The sequence below is a fragment of the Ranitomeya variabilis genome, chromosome 8 (genome assembly GCF_051348905.1).
Source record: "Ranitomeya variabilis isolate aRanVar5 chromosome 8, aRanVar5.hap1, whole genome shotgun sequence".
Lineage (NCBI taxonomy): Eukaryota > Metazoa > Chordata > Amphibia > Anura > Dendrobatidae > Ranitomeya > Ranitomeya variabilis.
This window is the reverse complement of record NC_135239.1, coordinates 134,195,521-134,210,808: the sequence shown is the minus strand read 5'-3', so window position 1 is coordinate 134,210,808 and position 15,288 is coordinate 134,195,521. Positions and strand designations below refer to the sequence as shown.

The 15,288-nt window shown below is 54.3% G+C and overlaps 1 protein-coding gene across 1 annotated transcript in view; it reads left to right on the top strand.

Annotated features, from left to right (window-relative positions):
* Positions 1 to 15,288, top strand: part of LOC143788826 (uncharacterized) — a 74,687-nt gene that overhangs the window by 12,785 nt on the left and 46,614 nt on the right. The window contains exon 6 of the mRNA XM_077278732.1: positions 15,000 to 15,251. Coding sequence (XP_077134847.1) covers positions 15,000 to 15,251 — 252 coding nt within the window. The remainder of the gene's footprint in view (positions 1 to 14,999; positions 15,252 to 15,288) is intronic.

Here is a 15,288-nt window from a genome sequence, read left to right as displayed (position 1 = left end):
ACCAAATCGGACCCTGAGTGACCCCGCCCAACAAATCGGACCCTGAGTGACCCCGCCCACCAAATCGGACCCTGAGGTGCCCCGCCCACCAAATCGGACCCATAGTGGCTCCACGCACCAAATTAGTCCCAGAGTGACCCTACCCACCAAATCGGACCCTGAGTTGCCCCGCCCACAAAATCGGACCCAGAGTGACCCCACCCACAAAATCGGACCCAGAGTGACCCCGCCCACCAAATCGGACCCAGAGTCACCCGCCCATCAAATCGGTCCCAGAGTGACCCCGCCCACCAAATCGGACCCAGAGTGACCCCACCCACCAAATCGGACCGAGTGACCCCGCCCACCAAATCGGACCCAGAGTGACCCGGCCCACCAAATCGAACCCAGAAAGAATCCGCCCACCAAATTGGACCCTGAGTGACCCCATCCACCAAATCGGACCCTGAGTGACCCTGCCCACCAAATCGGTCCCTGAGGTGCCCCGCCCACCAAATCGGACCCATAGAGGCTCCACCCACAAAATCGGTCCCAGAGTAACCCCGCCCTCCAAATCGGACCCCGAGTGACCCCGTCCACCAAATCGAACCCAGAGTGACCCCGCCCACCAAATCTGACCCAGAGTGACCCCGCCCACCAAATCGGACCCAGAGTGACCCCGCCCACCAAATCGGACCCAGAGTGACCCCGCCCACCAAATCAGACCCAGAGTGACCCGGCCCAGCTAATCGAGCCCAGAGTGACTCCGCCCACCAAATCGGACCGAGTGACACCATCCACCAAATCGGACCCAGAGCGACCCCGCCCACCAAATCAGACCCAGAGTGACCCCGCCCACCAAATCGGACCCAGAGTGACCCCGCCCACCAAATCGGTCTTAGTGACCCCGCCCACCAAATTGGTCCCAGAGTGACCCCGCCCACCAAATCGGACCCAGAGTGACCACGCCCACCAGATCGGACCCTGAGGTGCCCCGCCCACCAAATCGGACCCAGAGTGACCCCGCCTACCTAATCGGTCCCTGAGGTGCCCCGCCCACCAAATCAGACCCAGAGTGACTCCGCCCACCAAATCGGACCCAGAGTGACTCCGCCCACCAAATCGGACCCAGAGTGACCCCGCCCACCAAATCGGACCCAGAGTGGCTCCACGCACCAAATTAGTCCCAGAGTGACCCACCCACCAAATCAGACCCCGAGTGACCCGCCCACCAAATCGGACCCCGAGTGACCCCGCCCACCAAATCGGACCTCATGTGACCCCGCCCACCAAATCGGACGTAGAGTGGCTCCGCCCACCAAATCGGGCCCAGAGTGACCCAGCCCACCAGATCGGACCCTGAGGTGCCCCGCCCACCAAATCGGACCCAGAGTGGCTCCGCCCACCAAATCAGACCCAGAGTGACCCCGCCTACCTAATCGATCCCTGAGGTGCCCCGCCCACCAAATCAGACCCAGAGTGACTCCGCCCACCAAATTGGACCCAGAGTGACTCCGCCCACCAAATCGGACCCAGAGTGACCCCGCCCACCAAATTGGACCCAAAGGTGCCCCGCCCACCAAATTGGACCCCGAGTGACCCACCCACCAAATCGGACCCCGAGTGACCCACCCACCAAATCGAACCCCGAGTGACCCCGCCCACCAAATCGGACCCCGTGTGACCCCGCCCACCAAATCGGACCCCAAGTGACCTCGCCCACCAAATCGGACCCAGAGTGACCCGGCCCACCAAATCGGACCCTGAGGTGCCCCGCCCACCAAATCGGGCCCAGAGTGGCTCCGCCCACCAAATCAGACCCCCGCCCACCAAATCGGACCCACAGTGGCTCCGCCCACCAAATCGGACCCAGAGTGACCCCGCCCACCAAATTGGACCCAAAGGTGCCCTGCCCACCAAATTGGACCCCGAGTGACCCACCCACCAAATCGGACCCCGAGTGACCCACCCACCAAATCGGACCCCGAGTGACCCCGCCCACCAAATCGGACCCTGTGTGACCCCGCCCACCAAATCGGACCCCGAGTGACCTTGCCAACCAAATCGGACCCAGAGTGACCCCGCCCACCAAATCGGACCCCGAGTGACCCGGCCCACCAAATCGGACCCAGAGTGACCCGGCCCACCAAATCGGACCCTGAGGTGCCCCGCCCACCAAATCGGGCCCAGAGTGGCTCCGCCCACCAAATCAGACCCCCGCCCACCAAATCGGACCCAGAGTGACCCCGCCCATCAAATCGGACCCAGAGTGACCCCGCCCACCAAATCGGACCCAGAGTGACCCCGCCGACCAAATCGGTTCCAGAGTGACCCCGCCCACTAAATCAGACCCCGCCCACCAAATCGGACCCAGAGTGGCTCCGCCCACCAAATCGGGCCCAGAGTGACCCCGCCCACCAGATCGGACCCTGAGGTGCCCCGCCTACCAAATCGGACCCAGAGTGGCTCCGCCCACCAAATCGGACCCAGAGTGACCCCGCCTACCTAATCGGTCCCTGAAGTGCCCCGCCCACCAAATCAGACCCAGAGTGACTCCGCCCACCAAATCGGACCCAGAGTGACCCCGCCCACCAAATAAGACCCTGAGTGACCCCGCCCACCAAATAAGACCCAGAGTGACCCAGCCCACCAAATCGGACCCAGAGTGAACCGGCCCACCAAATCGGACCCTGAGTGACCCCGCCCACCAAGTCGGACCCAGAGTGACCCGGCCCACCAAATCGGAACCTGAGTGACCCAACCCACCAAATCGGACCATGAGTGACCCCGCACAACAAATCTGACCCTGAGTGACCCCGCCCACCAAATCAGACCCCCGCCCACCAAATCGGACCCTGAGTGACCCCGCCCACCAAATCGGACCTAGAGTGGCTCCGCCCACCAAATCGGGCCCAGAGTGACCCAGCCCACCAGATCGGACCCTGAGGTGCCCCGCCCACCAAATCGGACCCAGAGTGGCTCCGCCCACCAAATCAGACCCAGAGTGACCCCGCCTACCTAATCGATCCCTGAGGTGCCCCGCCCACCAAATCAGACCCAGAGTGACTCCGCCCATCAAATTGGACCCAGAGTGACTCCGCCCACCAAATCGGACCCAGAGTGACCCCGCCCACCAAATTGGACCCAAAGGTGCCCCGCCCACCAAATTGGACCCCGAGTGACCCACCCACCAAATCGGACCCCGAGTGACCCACCCACCAAATCGAACCCCGAGTGACCTCGCCCACCAAATCGGACCCCGTGTGACCCCGCCCACCAAATCGGACCCCGAGTGACCTCGCCCACCAAATCGGACCCAGAGTGACCCCGCCCACCAAATCGGACCCCGAGTGACCCGGCCCACCAAATCGGACCCAGAGTGACCCGGCCCACCAAATCGGACCCTGAGGTGCCCCGCCCACCAAATCGGGCCCAGAGTGGCTCCGCCCACCAAATCAGACCCCCGCCCACCAAATCGGACCCAGAGTGGCTCCGCCCACCAAATCGGACCCAGAGTGACCCCGCCCATCAAATCGGACCCAGAGTGACCCCGCCCACCAAATCGGACCCAGAGTGACCCCGCCGACCAAATCGGTTCCAGAGTGACCCCGCCCACCAAATCAGACCCCGCCCACCAAATCGGACCCAGAGTGGCTCCGCCCACCAAATCGGGCCCAGAGTGACCCCGCCCACCAGATCGGACCCTGAGGTGCCCCGCCCACCAAATCGGACCCAGAGTGGCTCCGCCCACCAAATCGGACCCAGAGTGACCCCGCCTACCTAATCGGTCCCTGAAGTGCCCCGCCCACCAAATCAGACCCAGAGTGACTCCGCCCACCAAATCGGACCCAGAGTGACTCCGCCCACCAAATCGGACCCAGAGTGACCCCGCCCACCAAATCGGACCCAAAGGTGCCCCGCCCAACAAATCGGACCCCGAGTGACCCACCCACCAAATCAGACCCTGAGTGACCCGCCCACCAAATCAGACCCCGAGTGACCCCGCCCACCAAATCGGACCCCGTGTGACCCCGCCCACCAAATCGGACCCCGTGTGACCCCGTCCACCAAATCGGACCGAGAGTGACCCCACCCACCAAATCGGACCTTGAGGTGCCCCACCCACCAAATCGGACCCTGAGGTGCCCCGCCCACCAAATCGGACCCTGAGGTGCCCCGCCCACCAAATCAGACCCAGAGTGACCACGCCCACCAAATCGGTCCCAGAGTGAGCCCGCCCACCAAATCGGACCCAGAGTGACCCCGCCCACCAAATCGGACCCAGTGACCCGGCCCACCAAATCGGACCCCGAGTGACCCCACCCACCAAATTGGGCCCCGAGTGACCCCACCCACCAAATCGGACCCCGAGTGACCCCGCCCACCAAATCGGACCCAGAGTGACCCGGCCCACCAAATCGGACCCTGAGGTGCCCCGCCCACCAAATCGGACCCAGAGTGACCCCGCCCATCAAATCGGACCCAGAGTGACCCCGCCCACCAAAGCGGACCCAGAGTGACCCCGCCGACCAAATCGGTTCCAGAGTGACCCCGCCCACCAAATCAGACCCCGCCCACCAAATCGGACCCAGAGTGGCTCCGCCCACCAAATCGGGCCCAGAGTGACTCCGCCCACCAGATCGGACCCTGAGGTGCCCCGCCCACCAAATCGGACCCAGAGTGGCTCCGCCCACCAAATCGGACCCAGAGTGACCCCGCCTACCTAATCGGTCCCTGAAGTGCCCCGCCCACCAAATCAGACCCAGAGTGACTCCGCCCACCAAATCGGACCCAGAGTGACTCCGCCCACCAAATCGGACCCAGAGTGACCCCGCCCACCAAATCGGACCCAAAGGTGCCCCGCCCAACAAATCGGACCCCGAGTGACCCACCCACCAAATCAGACCCTGAGTGACCCGCCCACCAAATCAGACCCCGAGTGACCCCGCCCACCAAATCGGACCCCGTGTGACCCCGTCCACCAAATCGGACCGAGAGTGACCCCACCCACCAAATCGGACCCTGAGGTGCCCCACCCACCAAATCGGACCCTGAGGTGCCCCGCCCACCAAATCGGACCCTGAGGTGCCCCGCCCACCAAATCAGACCCAGAGTGACCACGCCCACCAAATCGGTCCCAGAGTGAGCCCGCCCACCAAATCGGACCCAGAGTGACCCCGCCCACCAAATCGGACCCAGTGACCCGGCCCACCAAATCAAACCCAGAGTGACCCTTCCACCAAATCGGTCCCAGAGCGACCCCGCCCACGAAATCGGACCCAGAGTGACCCCGCCCACGAAATCGGACCCAGAGTGACCCCGCCCACCAAATCGGACCCTGAGTGACCCCGCCCACCAAATCGGACCCTGAGTGACCCTGCCCACCAAATCGGACCCTGAGGTGCCCCGCCCACCAAATCGGACCCATAGTGGCTCCACGCACCAAATTAGTCCCAGAGTGACCCTGCCCACCAAATCGGACCCTGAGTTGCCCCGCCCACAAAATCGGACCCAGAGTGACCCCACCCACAAAATCGGACCCAGAGTGACCCCGCCCACCAAATCGGACCCAGAGTCACCCGCCCATCAAATCGGTCCCAGAGTGACCCCGCCCACCAAATCGGACCCAGAGTGACCCCACCCACCAAATCGGACCGAGTGACCCCGCCCACCAAATCGGACCCAGAGTGACCCGGCCCACCAAATCGAACCCAGAAAGAATCCGCCCACCAAATTGGACCCTGAGTGACCCCATCCACCAAATCGGACCCTGAGTGACCCCACCCACCAAATCGGTCCCAGAGTAACCCCGCCCTCCAAATCGGACCCCGAGTGACCCCGTCCACCAAATCGAACCCAGAGTGACCCCGCCCACCAAATCTGACCCAGAGTGACCCCGCCCACCAAATCGGACCCTGAGTGACCCCATCCACCAAATCGGACCCAGAGTGACCCCGCCCACCAAATCAGACCCAGAGTGACCCCGCCCACCAAATCGGACCCAGAGTGACCCCGCCCACCAAATCGGACCCAGAGTGACCCCACCCACCAAATTGGTCCCAGAGTGACATCGCCCACCAAATCGGGCCCAGAGTGACCCCGCCCACCAGATCGGACCCTGAGGTGCCCCGCCCACCAAATCGGACCCAGAGTGGCTCCGCCCACCAAATCGGACCCAGAGTGACCCCGCCTACCTAATCGGTCCCTGAGGTGCCCCGCCCACCAAATCAGACCCAGAGTGACTCCGCCCACCAAATCGGACCCAGAGTGACTCCGCCCACCAAATCGGACCCAGAGTGACCCCGCCCACCAAATCGGACCCAAAGGTGCCACGGCCAACAAATCGGACATAGAGTGACCCACCCACCAAATCGGACCCCGAGTGACCCGCCCACCAAATCGGACCCCGAGTGACCCCGCCCACCAAATCGGACCTCATGTGACCCCGCCCACCAAATCGGACCCCGTGTGACCCCGCCCACCAAATCGGACCCCGAGTGACCTCGCCCACCAAATCGGACCCAGAGTGACCCCGCCCACCAAATCGGACCCCGAGTGACCCGGCCCACCAAATCGGACCCAGAGTGACCCGGCCCACCAAATCGGACCCTGAGGTGCCCCGCCCACCAAATCGGGCCCAGAGTGACCCACCCACCAAATCGGACCCCGAGTGACCCACCCACCAAATCGGACCCCGAGTGACCCCGCCCACCAAATCGGACCCCGAGTGACCTCGCCAACCAAATCGGACCCAGAGTGACCCCGCCCACCAAATCGGACCCCGAGTGACCCGGCCCACCAAATCGGACCCAGAGTGACCCGGCCCACCAAATCGGACCCTGAGGTGCCCCGCCCACCAAATCGGGCCCAGAGTGACCCACCCACCAAATCGGACCCCGAGTGACCCACCCACCAAATCGGACCCCGAGTGACCCCGCCCACCAAATCGGACCCCGAGTGACCTCGCCAACCAAATCGGACCCAGAGTGACCCCGCCCACCAAATCGGACCCCGAGTGACCCGGCCCACCAAATCGGACCCAGAGTGACCCGGCCCACCAAATCGGACCCTGAGGTGCCCCGCCCACCAAATCGGGCCCAGAGTGGCTCCGCCCACCAAATCAGACCCCCGCCCACCAAATCGGACCCAGAGTGACCCCGCCCATCAAATCGGACCCAGAGTGACCCCGCCCACCAAATCGGACCCAGAGTGACCCCGCCGACCAAATCGGTTCCAGAGTGACCCCGCCCACCAAATCAGACCCCGCCCACCAAATCGGACCCAGAGTGGCTCCGCCCACCAAATCAGGCCCAGAGTTACCCCGCCCACCAGATCGGACCCTGAGGTGCCCCGCCCACCAAATCGGACCCAGAGTGGCTCCGCCCACCAAATCGGACCCAGAGTGACCCCGCCTACCTAATCGGTCCCTGAAGTGCCCCGCCCACCAAATCGGACCCAGAGTGACTCCGCCCACCAAATCGGACCCAGAGTGACCCCGCCCACCAAATCGGACCCAAAGGTGCCCCGCCCAACAAATCGGACCCCGAGTGACCCACCCACCAAATCAGACCCTGAGTGACCCGCCCACCAAATCAGACCCCGAGTGACCCCGCCCACCAAATCGGACCCCGTGTGACCCCGCCCACCAAATCGGACCCAGAGTGGCTCCGCCCACCAAATCGGACCTAGAGTGGCTCCGCCCACCAAATCGGGCCCAGAGTGACCCAGCCCACCAGATCGGACCCTGAGGTGCCCCGCCCACCAAATCGGACCCAGAGTGGCTCCGCCCACCAAATCAGACCCAGAGTGACCCCGCCTACCTAATCGATCCCTGAGTGACTCCGCCCACCAAATCGGACCCAGAGTGACCCCGCCCACCAAATTGGACCCAAGGGTGCCCCGCCCACCAAATCGGACCCCGAGTGACCCACCCACCAAATCGGACCCCGAGTGACCCACCCACCAAATCGAACCCCGAGTGACCCCGCCCACCAAATCGGACCCCGTGTGACCCCGCCCACCAAATCGGACCCCGAGTGGCTCCGCCCACCAAATCGGACCCAGAGTGACCCCGCCCACCAAATTGGACCCCGAGTGACCCACCCACCAAATCGGACCCCGAGTGACCCACCCACCAAATCGGACCCCGAGTGACCCCGCCCACCAAATCGGACCCCGAGTGACCCGGCCCACCAAATCGGACCCAGAGTGACCCGGCCCACCAAATTGGACCCCGAGTGACCCGGCCCACCAAATCGGACCCAGAGTGACCCGGCCCACCAAATCAGACCCAGAGTGACCCGCCCACCAAATCAGACCCCCGCCCACCAAATCGGACCCAGAGTGGCTCCGCCCACCAAATCGGACCCAGAGAGTAGTGTAGGGTCGGGTGGTTTCATCAAACTCAATTTGACAGGTGGACACGCCCCTATCAAAGTGTATCAAAGTGTGTAACCCCTCCCCTCCCCCTTGTCTTCTAACAGCAGCTGTGTGGCAGCTCCCCCTCCCTTTTTATATAGTTTAATTTGTTAATACAGGGAATATTATGCCAGTAATTGTTTTATATTAGAGTTTTATATTTATAGGGGATTTATAATGCTCGCATTATGTATGCGGGCATGTTACAACATGAATGTTATCCCCGGGGCATGTTACAACATGAATGTTATCCCTGTAATTGTTTTATATTAGAGTTTTTATATTTATAGGTGATTTATAATGGGCGCATTATGTGTGCGCCCATATTACAACAAGCACAAGGTATGAATCGTGGGTGTTTTATACGTTTATAAAAAAGCAAAATACAGGGTATTGTAAAAGTAAAAGATATTTATTGTAAATAAACACATCTCAGTATAAAAGCACTCGCGTTAAATAGCACGTTTGGTTATACAGCAACAAACTCTTACCGAATAATGTGATTATTTATCCACTATAAGTTGTGATTCATTATCACTGAACACATTCTAACTGCAGAAACTCTGGCTGTCTAGTTAATGGCCAGGGCATTTAAGTAAGGAATACTGTCTCCTACTTAATTACCCTAACAGCTGCGATCACGGTGCTTGGAAAAAATGACTGCGTATGATTCAAACCATTGTTTGTGGGGCTCCCCACAGCTGTTTCTCCGGTACCCCAAATAACGGCGCAAGCAGAGTTTGGCTAAAAATAGTTTACTGTGTGAAGTAAGGTGTGCTAGAATTCTCACTAGCTGAGAAAACACAGAATTTGCTAGCAGCTGTCACACAAAGCAACTGTCACCTTGAACGTCCTCTAAGAATTTAAACAACTAGTTAGATCACCGAAGACAAGTGCAGTTTTGATTAAACTGATAATTGCAATTAGAACGAGTTAAGTTTGAAAATGTTGTCGAAATAAACGTTGTTACGATTCTTTCGTTTCTTCGTACGGCATTCGTGAAATGTTGTAATACATTCTTGAATGGTAATCCGCGCGCTAAATGATGTAAAACATATACGCAGTAATGGCCGCACGTTTGTGTATACAGGTCTTGGATTTGCGCGTTCTGGTAACAATAATCGTCACAATTCTTATTCAGGAAAGTCACAAATTCGCGTGGGAAGATAATATTTTCAGGGCTGAGACCGTAACTATCAAAAAACACACCCGTCTTATCATCGCAGAGTACGATTAATACCCAGTGTCGCCCGGGTTGATTCGCCGGGTCTGTATTCACGATATATGCCGCGGGTCTCTGAGTCACCCTTTCTTCCGGAAGCAAATCACACGGAAACACACCGACGAATATGCGGGCTGTAAAATTATTCGACTTCAGCATCGTTGTAAGCTGCAGACTGTCCATCGTTACTTAATTAAAATCGTACAAGATCTCTCGCCTATTATTAATTTCCAGAATGGTGTGATTGACCGCAAAAACAATCATATTTATCGTGTGGGGTGTCGCTAGCGCAAAGCGGACTTCAGCACGTAGGTTACCTGTTTTAACGAGCGAGAAATGTCCTCCAGGCTCTTGATCAGGCGATAAATCAAAAGCAAATAGAGTGAATCCATCCATAAATTCTTCACGGTCTATCGCCATGGCACAATCAGCTTTTTGCTTGCCGGATATATGGGCAAGCGCCATATACTCTCTGATGGCTAAACCATCATTAAAATTAGGGTTATAAGGCCTCGCGGGTATCTGCTGGCCGTCCAGATATAAAGCGGCGTGATTGATGTGATAGTGATGGAAGTTCATTGGATTTTTTGCATAAACGCCGCTGAACGATTCATTATCCACAAAAGCTAATATAACGGTCTTTGGTATCTGACCTAGGAAGAGGTTCTCGTGGTTCGTGATCCGTGTCCCCGCGGCGATGCTGTACACTTTCAGACATGTTCGGTCAATAGCGTACTTGGCGGTCGCGGATAGGAGGGCCTGGCTATGACCGATTCGGACAGCCGGAGACACCTGCACTCTTTTCACGTAGAGAGCCGCTTGCGAGATTTGCACCTTCAGCGGCTCGACTTCTGCGGACATGAGGCAGAAAGCATCCTTATTTCTTGTTAGCTTAACCTTAAGGTCAAGACCGTTCAATATTAGCTTTGGCTGATTAAATATATCCCCAAAGATGGGGCCCAAGAGGTCGATGGGCCTTGAGCGAGAAGCTGCATGGGCTCTTTTGATAAATCCCGCATTTGCGCCATCCAAGCGCCGATCATTATGATGGCCCGCAGTGTCTTTATAGAACAAACCGGCTGTAAATTGCGACGCCAGCGTCTGCGAGCTGTAATTTAAAAGGGTCTCTATGTACGCTCTATAGCTGTAGAGATTGTCCGATTGCGAGATAAGCCGGTCTCCCAGAGTAATATCGACCTGGTTAAAAAGGGTGGCTAGAGGATAATTTATGAGGGCAACACGGGCATCATCGGCGATAGCCGTATTATCTTGCTTCACGATGCGGCAGCTTACGTACAACAGAGTATTGTTCAGATCATAATAATAATCGCCGCTCCCGGATATGAAAAACTCCAACGGCGCATTGTCCGACAGAGCCGCAACCGGTTGTACTTCCACAAATAGAGATTTCTCTATACTTGTTTGTGTCGGGGGCACGTCAAAAATATCCAGCTCAGATTTTGCGCACTCTTCAGAAGCGTCATGCAGGAAAGCCATGATAACCGATTAGAAGATGTCGTCCGCAGAGCGCCTCACCCGTTTCTGGCGGCGACGTCTCTTGGCGGTAGTTTTATTCATGAGCATCGGCGGTAAAGGCGGGCAAGCGCGCCTCTTTCTTTTTTGCGCTTTTTTAGCGACATAAACTAATCCTGATCCGTCTTGCTGGGGTTGTGTATTTATCCGTTTCATAAGGGCCGATGAGGCGGTCGTGACGGCGTCCGTCGCTATGTTCCGGACAGCCGTCTTTATGTGCGGTTTTACTAATTCTAGGCCTCTTCTGAAAAGCGGCACGGCGCGACGAAATAAACCTTTAAATATTCCGGCCAGGCCGGAACCGTACATGTACTCACTCCCGCGGAATCCCTCTAGCCCGTGCCCCGACTGGGCAGTATAGTAGCGGGCATAAACAGCGGGGTCTCCATACACCCTTTGAGACACCATTTTATCGTGTCAATACTGCCGCGGTCTGAAATGTAATCGCACTATACACTTCCCGTATCTGAATTTAACAGGCGTAGCCTGGTCCGACATGACTGTAATGTTTATGGAGTCAAAGTGCTGTTTGCACAGCGGTATGTAATCGGGGCGCGTGTAGCGCACCGTGACAATATCATTATCATCGCCGCTAACCTCTACGGTTCGTAACAGCTGAACGTAACTGTCGCCTACAAGCTGGTGCTGAATTATATCGGTGTATACAAAAAGCGAATAAAAACCAGCCTTTGAATCGGGGTAAAAGCGCCGATTCCACGGCATTAAAGCAACGGGGGAGTCCTCGACGGTCTGTAGCCCGAAAATAAATTTTAGCTTAGTACCCAGAGCAAACTGTATAGGGGCCGGGTCGGGCAGGATCACCTCTCGGCGTAGCTCATCATACCGTATTCTGTAGGTCGGCGCGGATAAATTCAGACCTTCTATTCGGGTATTGACCGTGGCAACCAGCTTATGAATGTTCGAGTAAAACCCTGATTTTATGTGATAATGTTCTAACGGCTCGCCGTGTTTCGCGGCGTAGAAGTTCCCTTCAAAAGCCTCAAACGTGTTCCACGTATGAGGGTACTGTATTTCCGTTAACGCCACTTCATAAGCTTCTGAAAGATGAACGGCCCTCGCTAACTTGGTATTGTAATTCGATATGGTGTTATCGGGGTAGATATTAATTGAAGAATTACTGGGAAGAGTCACAAAAAAGGAGCGCGCTTCCATAGCTATATATCTGTCAACTCCGAAGCCGGGATCCAACTATTGAATTTTTCGGGGTACCCCAGCCATTTGACGAGACAGTGACTTACACCCCCGACACGTTTTTTTCTCAAAATCTTTTCCACTCTGTAGACGCGATTCTCATTCGCGGGTATTTTTTGCAATTCTTCCTTATAAAATGACCCCTCTACAGGGTCGCCGGCTAAATCAGCAATTTTATAAAGAGGTTTATGAAATTTATTGGAGACCCCGCTAATTAAAAAAATCTCTTCGCTGTACGTTTTCTCATACCCCTTACAGAACGTATTTTTATAGGCCGATATTCTCACATGATCACCGACCTTTAAAGACGGTTTAATCGGTTTATTAGCAATAGTAGAACTGTAAATATTGCGCCAGATTTGCATTGCGTTTTTCTCGGTCACTTCAGCGGGACTACAGCGTATGGTAGAATGATACGTGTGATTGTAGCTATGCACCAAATCCGGTAAAACATCAATATACCTAAAGGTATTATGCTTCGTGAGATAGCGCCACATACGAGTTTTTAATGTGCGATTAAAGCGCTCTACCATAGCAGCTTTCACGGCGTTGTTGGTAAAAAAGTGGTGAATATTGTGTAAATTACACAGCCGCTTGACTGACGAATTTATAAATTCTTTGCCGCGATCCGTCTGCAATTTCTTCGGTATGCGCTTATCATTTTGAAATATTAATTCGAACGACCTAGCCATGCTAGCCCCCGTTTTGGACGACAAAGCAACACACCACGCGTATCTCGATAGAGTATCAATCACCGTCAGGATGTATTTGACATTATCATTTTCTCTTGAATAGTCGATTAAACTTACGAGATCAGCCTGCCATTGCTCATCAACATTAGAAACATAAATTTTATTTGTAAGAAAATGCTTTCTGACGGGCTTGTGCAGGGAATACGCGGCTTGTCTGGTCAGCCACTCAGACACGTCAGATTTCTTTATTCCGCGGTCTCTCGTCGCTCTAAATAATTTGTCAATTCCGCCGAACGATCCCGAATTGTTCGGTGTAAAATACTGCTTTTCTAATATGCGATCCCGGGTGTTAGAATCCATGACCGAATAAATGCGTGTGTCTGATCAACAGACGCTTGCCTCTTCAGTTGTATAAAATTTCGTATCAAACGGTGTATTTACCCCCAAATACAGCAGTCCAAGATAACTCGCTTAGATTTTTTTTTTTTTTTTTCTTTTTTCTTTTTCTACACAGCAGGTGCGAGTCACTAGTGTAATCCGATACTGACTGCTTGAAAACAGCCTTTGTTTGTTTTTTCTTTAAATAGTGGTCACACTGAAGACAGCAGCGACACAGAACCCGGCTCTTCAACGCCTATGAATAGCTGATATTTTAAAAGGTAAGTGCCAACTGCTTTATTTGCGCTCCGGCATTATAATCCATGTACAGCATGTAATTGTTATATAGGCCCGCAGAAAGTAAGACCGCAAGGACGGGATCCCCTCTGTACCAGCCTGTCACTGTAAACTTGGTTACTGTAAACGATATTTATAACACCACGCATGCAACGACTTTCTCATGTACACCACCAAGGAATTAATGTTGATGTATAAATAATAATAGTTAAAAACTGAATCTTTCTAATTCATATATAGTATTATTTATACTACTGATTGGTTATTTTTAGTTATACCTGCGGTATCACATGGCCATCTAGTGGCCAGCTCTTTAACTTCAGTATTTTACTAGCCTTTGCAATGCAGCAATTATTATACCCGCATTTGTGTCATTATAGAATCTATTAACATCAATACCGAGGCCATTTTTGATGTGATGGCGCTGTCGTGTATATAGTTATACTTCTGACTAGCTATTTTAGTTACATCCTTCAATCAGATATAAGTCTGACACGGGGGCTTCTAAAGAGCCGTTGGCGGTCCTATTTTTCCAGCAGCCCGTCTTTTAAAGATATGTAATTTTTAAAATAATATGTCAATAAAGATATTTTTACTTTTATTTACTAGCGCAGCACCTCATACCGTGTATTTTTGTCGACAATAATTCATATATATATATATATATATATATATATATATATACATATATATTTGTTATATAGTTAAAATCTGTATTTATCGTCGGTATAAAGACTTGTGATAGGGGCGTAACCGGGTTGTGTTTCTGGGCGTTAACACCCGCTCTGCTTTCTGACCAGCAGAATAAATACCGCTGTCTGTGTCTGTACACCCGCCAGAAGTCAGTCGCAGGCTAATCTCTGACCTATTCGGAAATGTAAGTATATAAGACAGATGTCTTATTATTCGCAGATGCTTAATTATGTTTTAGAGACGCATAGGTAAATATATTTATTATTATGACACGATTTGTGTAATGCAGTAGTTAATAGCCGTTAATACAGTCTAACTAGCGTATTCAGCGTGTAGTTATTACCTATCTTGTTTAGTATAAATAATATTTGCGTTGTGAAATTAATATAGACGATGCAAAAATTTACACGGGTAATTTATGTTTAGATGGATTCCCAAAATTTTTTGGATTTTCCCGATCAAGTTGAGGATTCGGTATTAGGTATGTTTCAAGCTTTATATAAATACAGCTGCTAGTGTACCATTCTATGTAAGCACTGTTATGTATATTATATTTATATTCTTTCTTGATTAAGATGAATTTATCAGGGGCCTTCCGGAGTCTGTTTTTAACACATGCAGCGCACCTACTGTGGACGGCGTACCGAGCCTGGGGTGCGATACAGCCGGAGCTGAGTTTAATATCGCCGATGAGACTGATGCCTGGGCGTTTAATATCGCTGATGAGGCTGGTGCCTGGGCGTTTAATACCGCTGATGAGGCTGGTGCCTGGGCGTTTAATATCGCTGATGAGGCTGATGCACGGGATTCTGCCCCGGACATCATAGGTGGGTTGTGTGCATATATCTTTTAAGTATTTAGCCG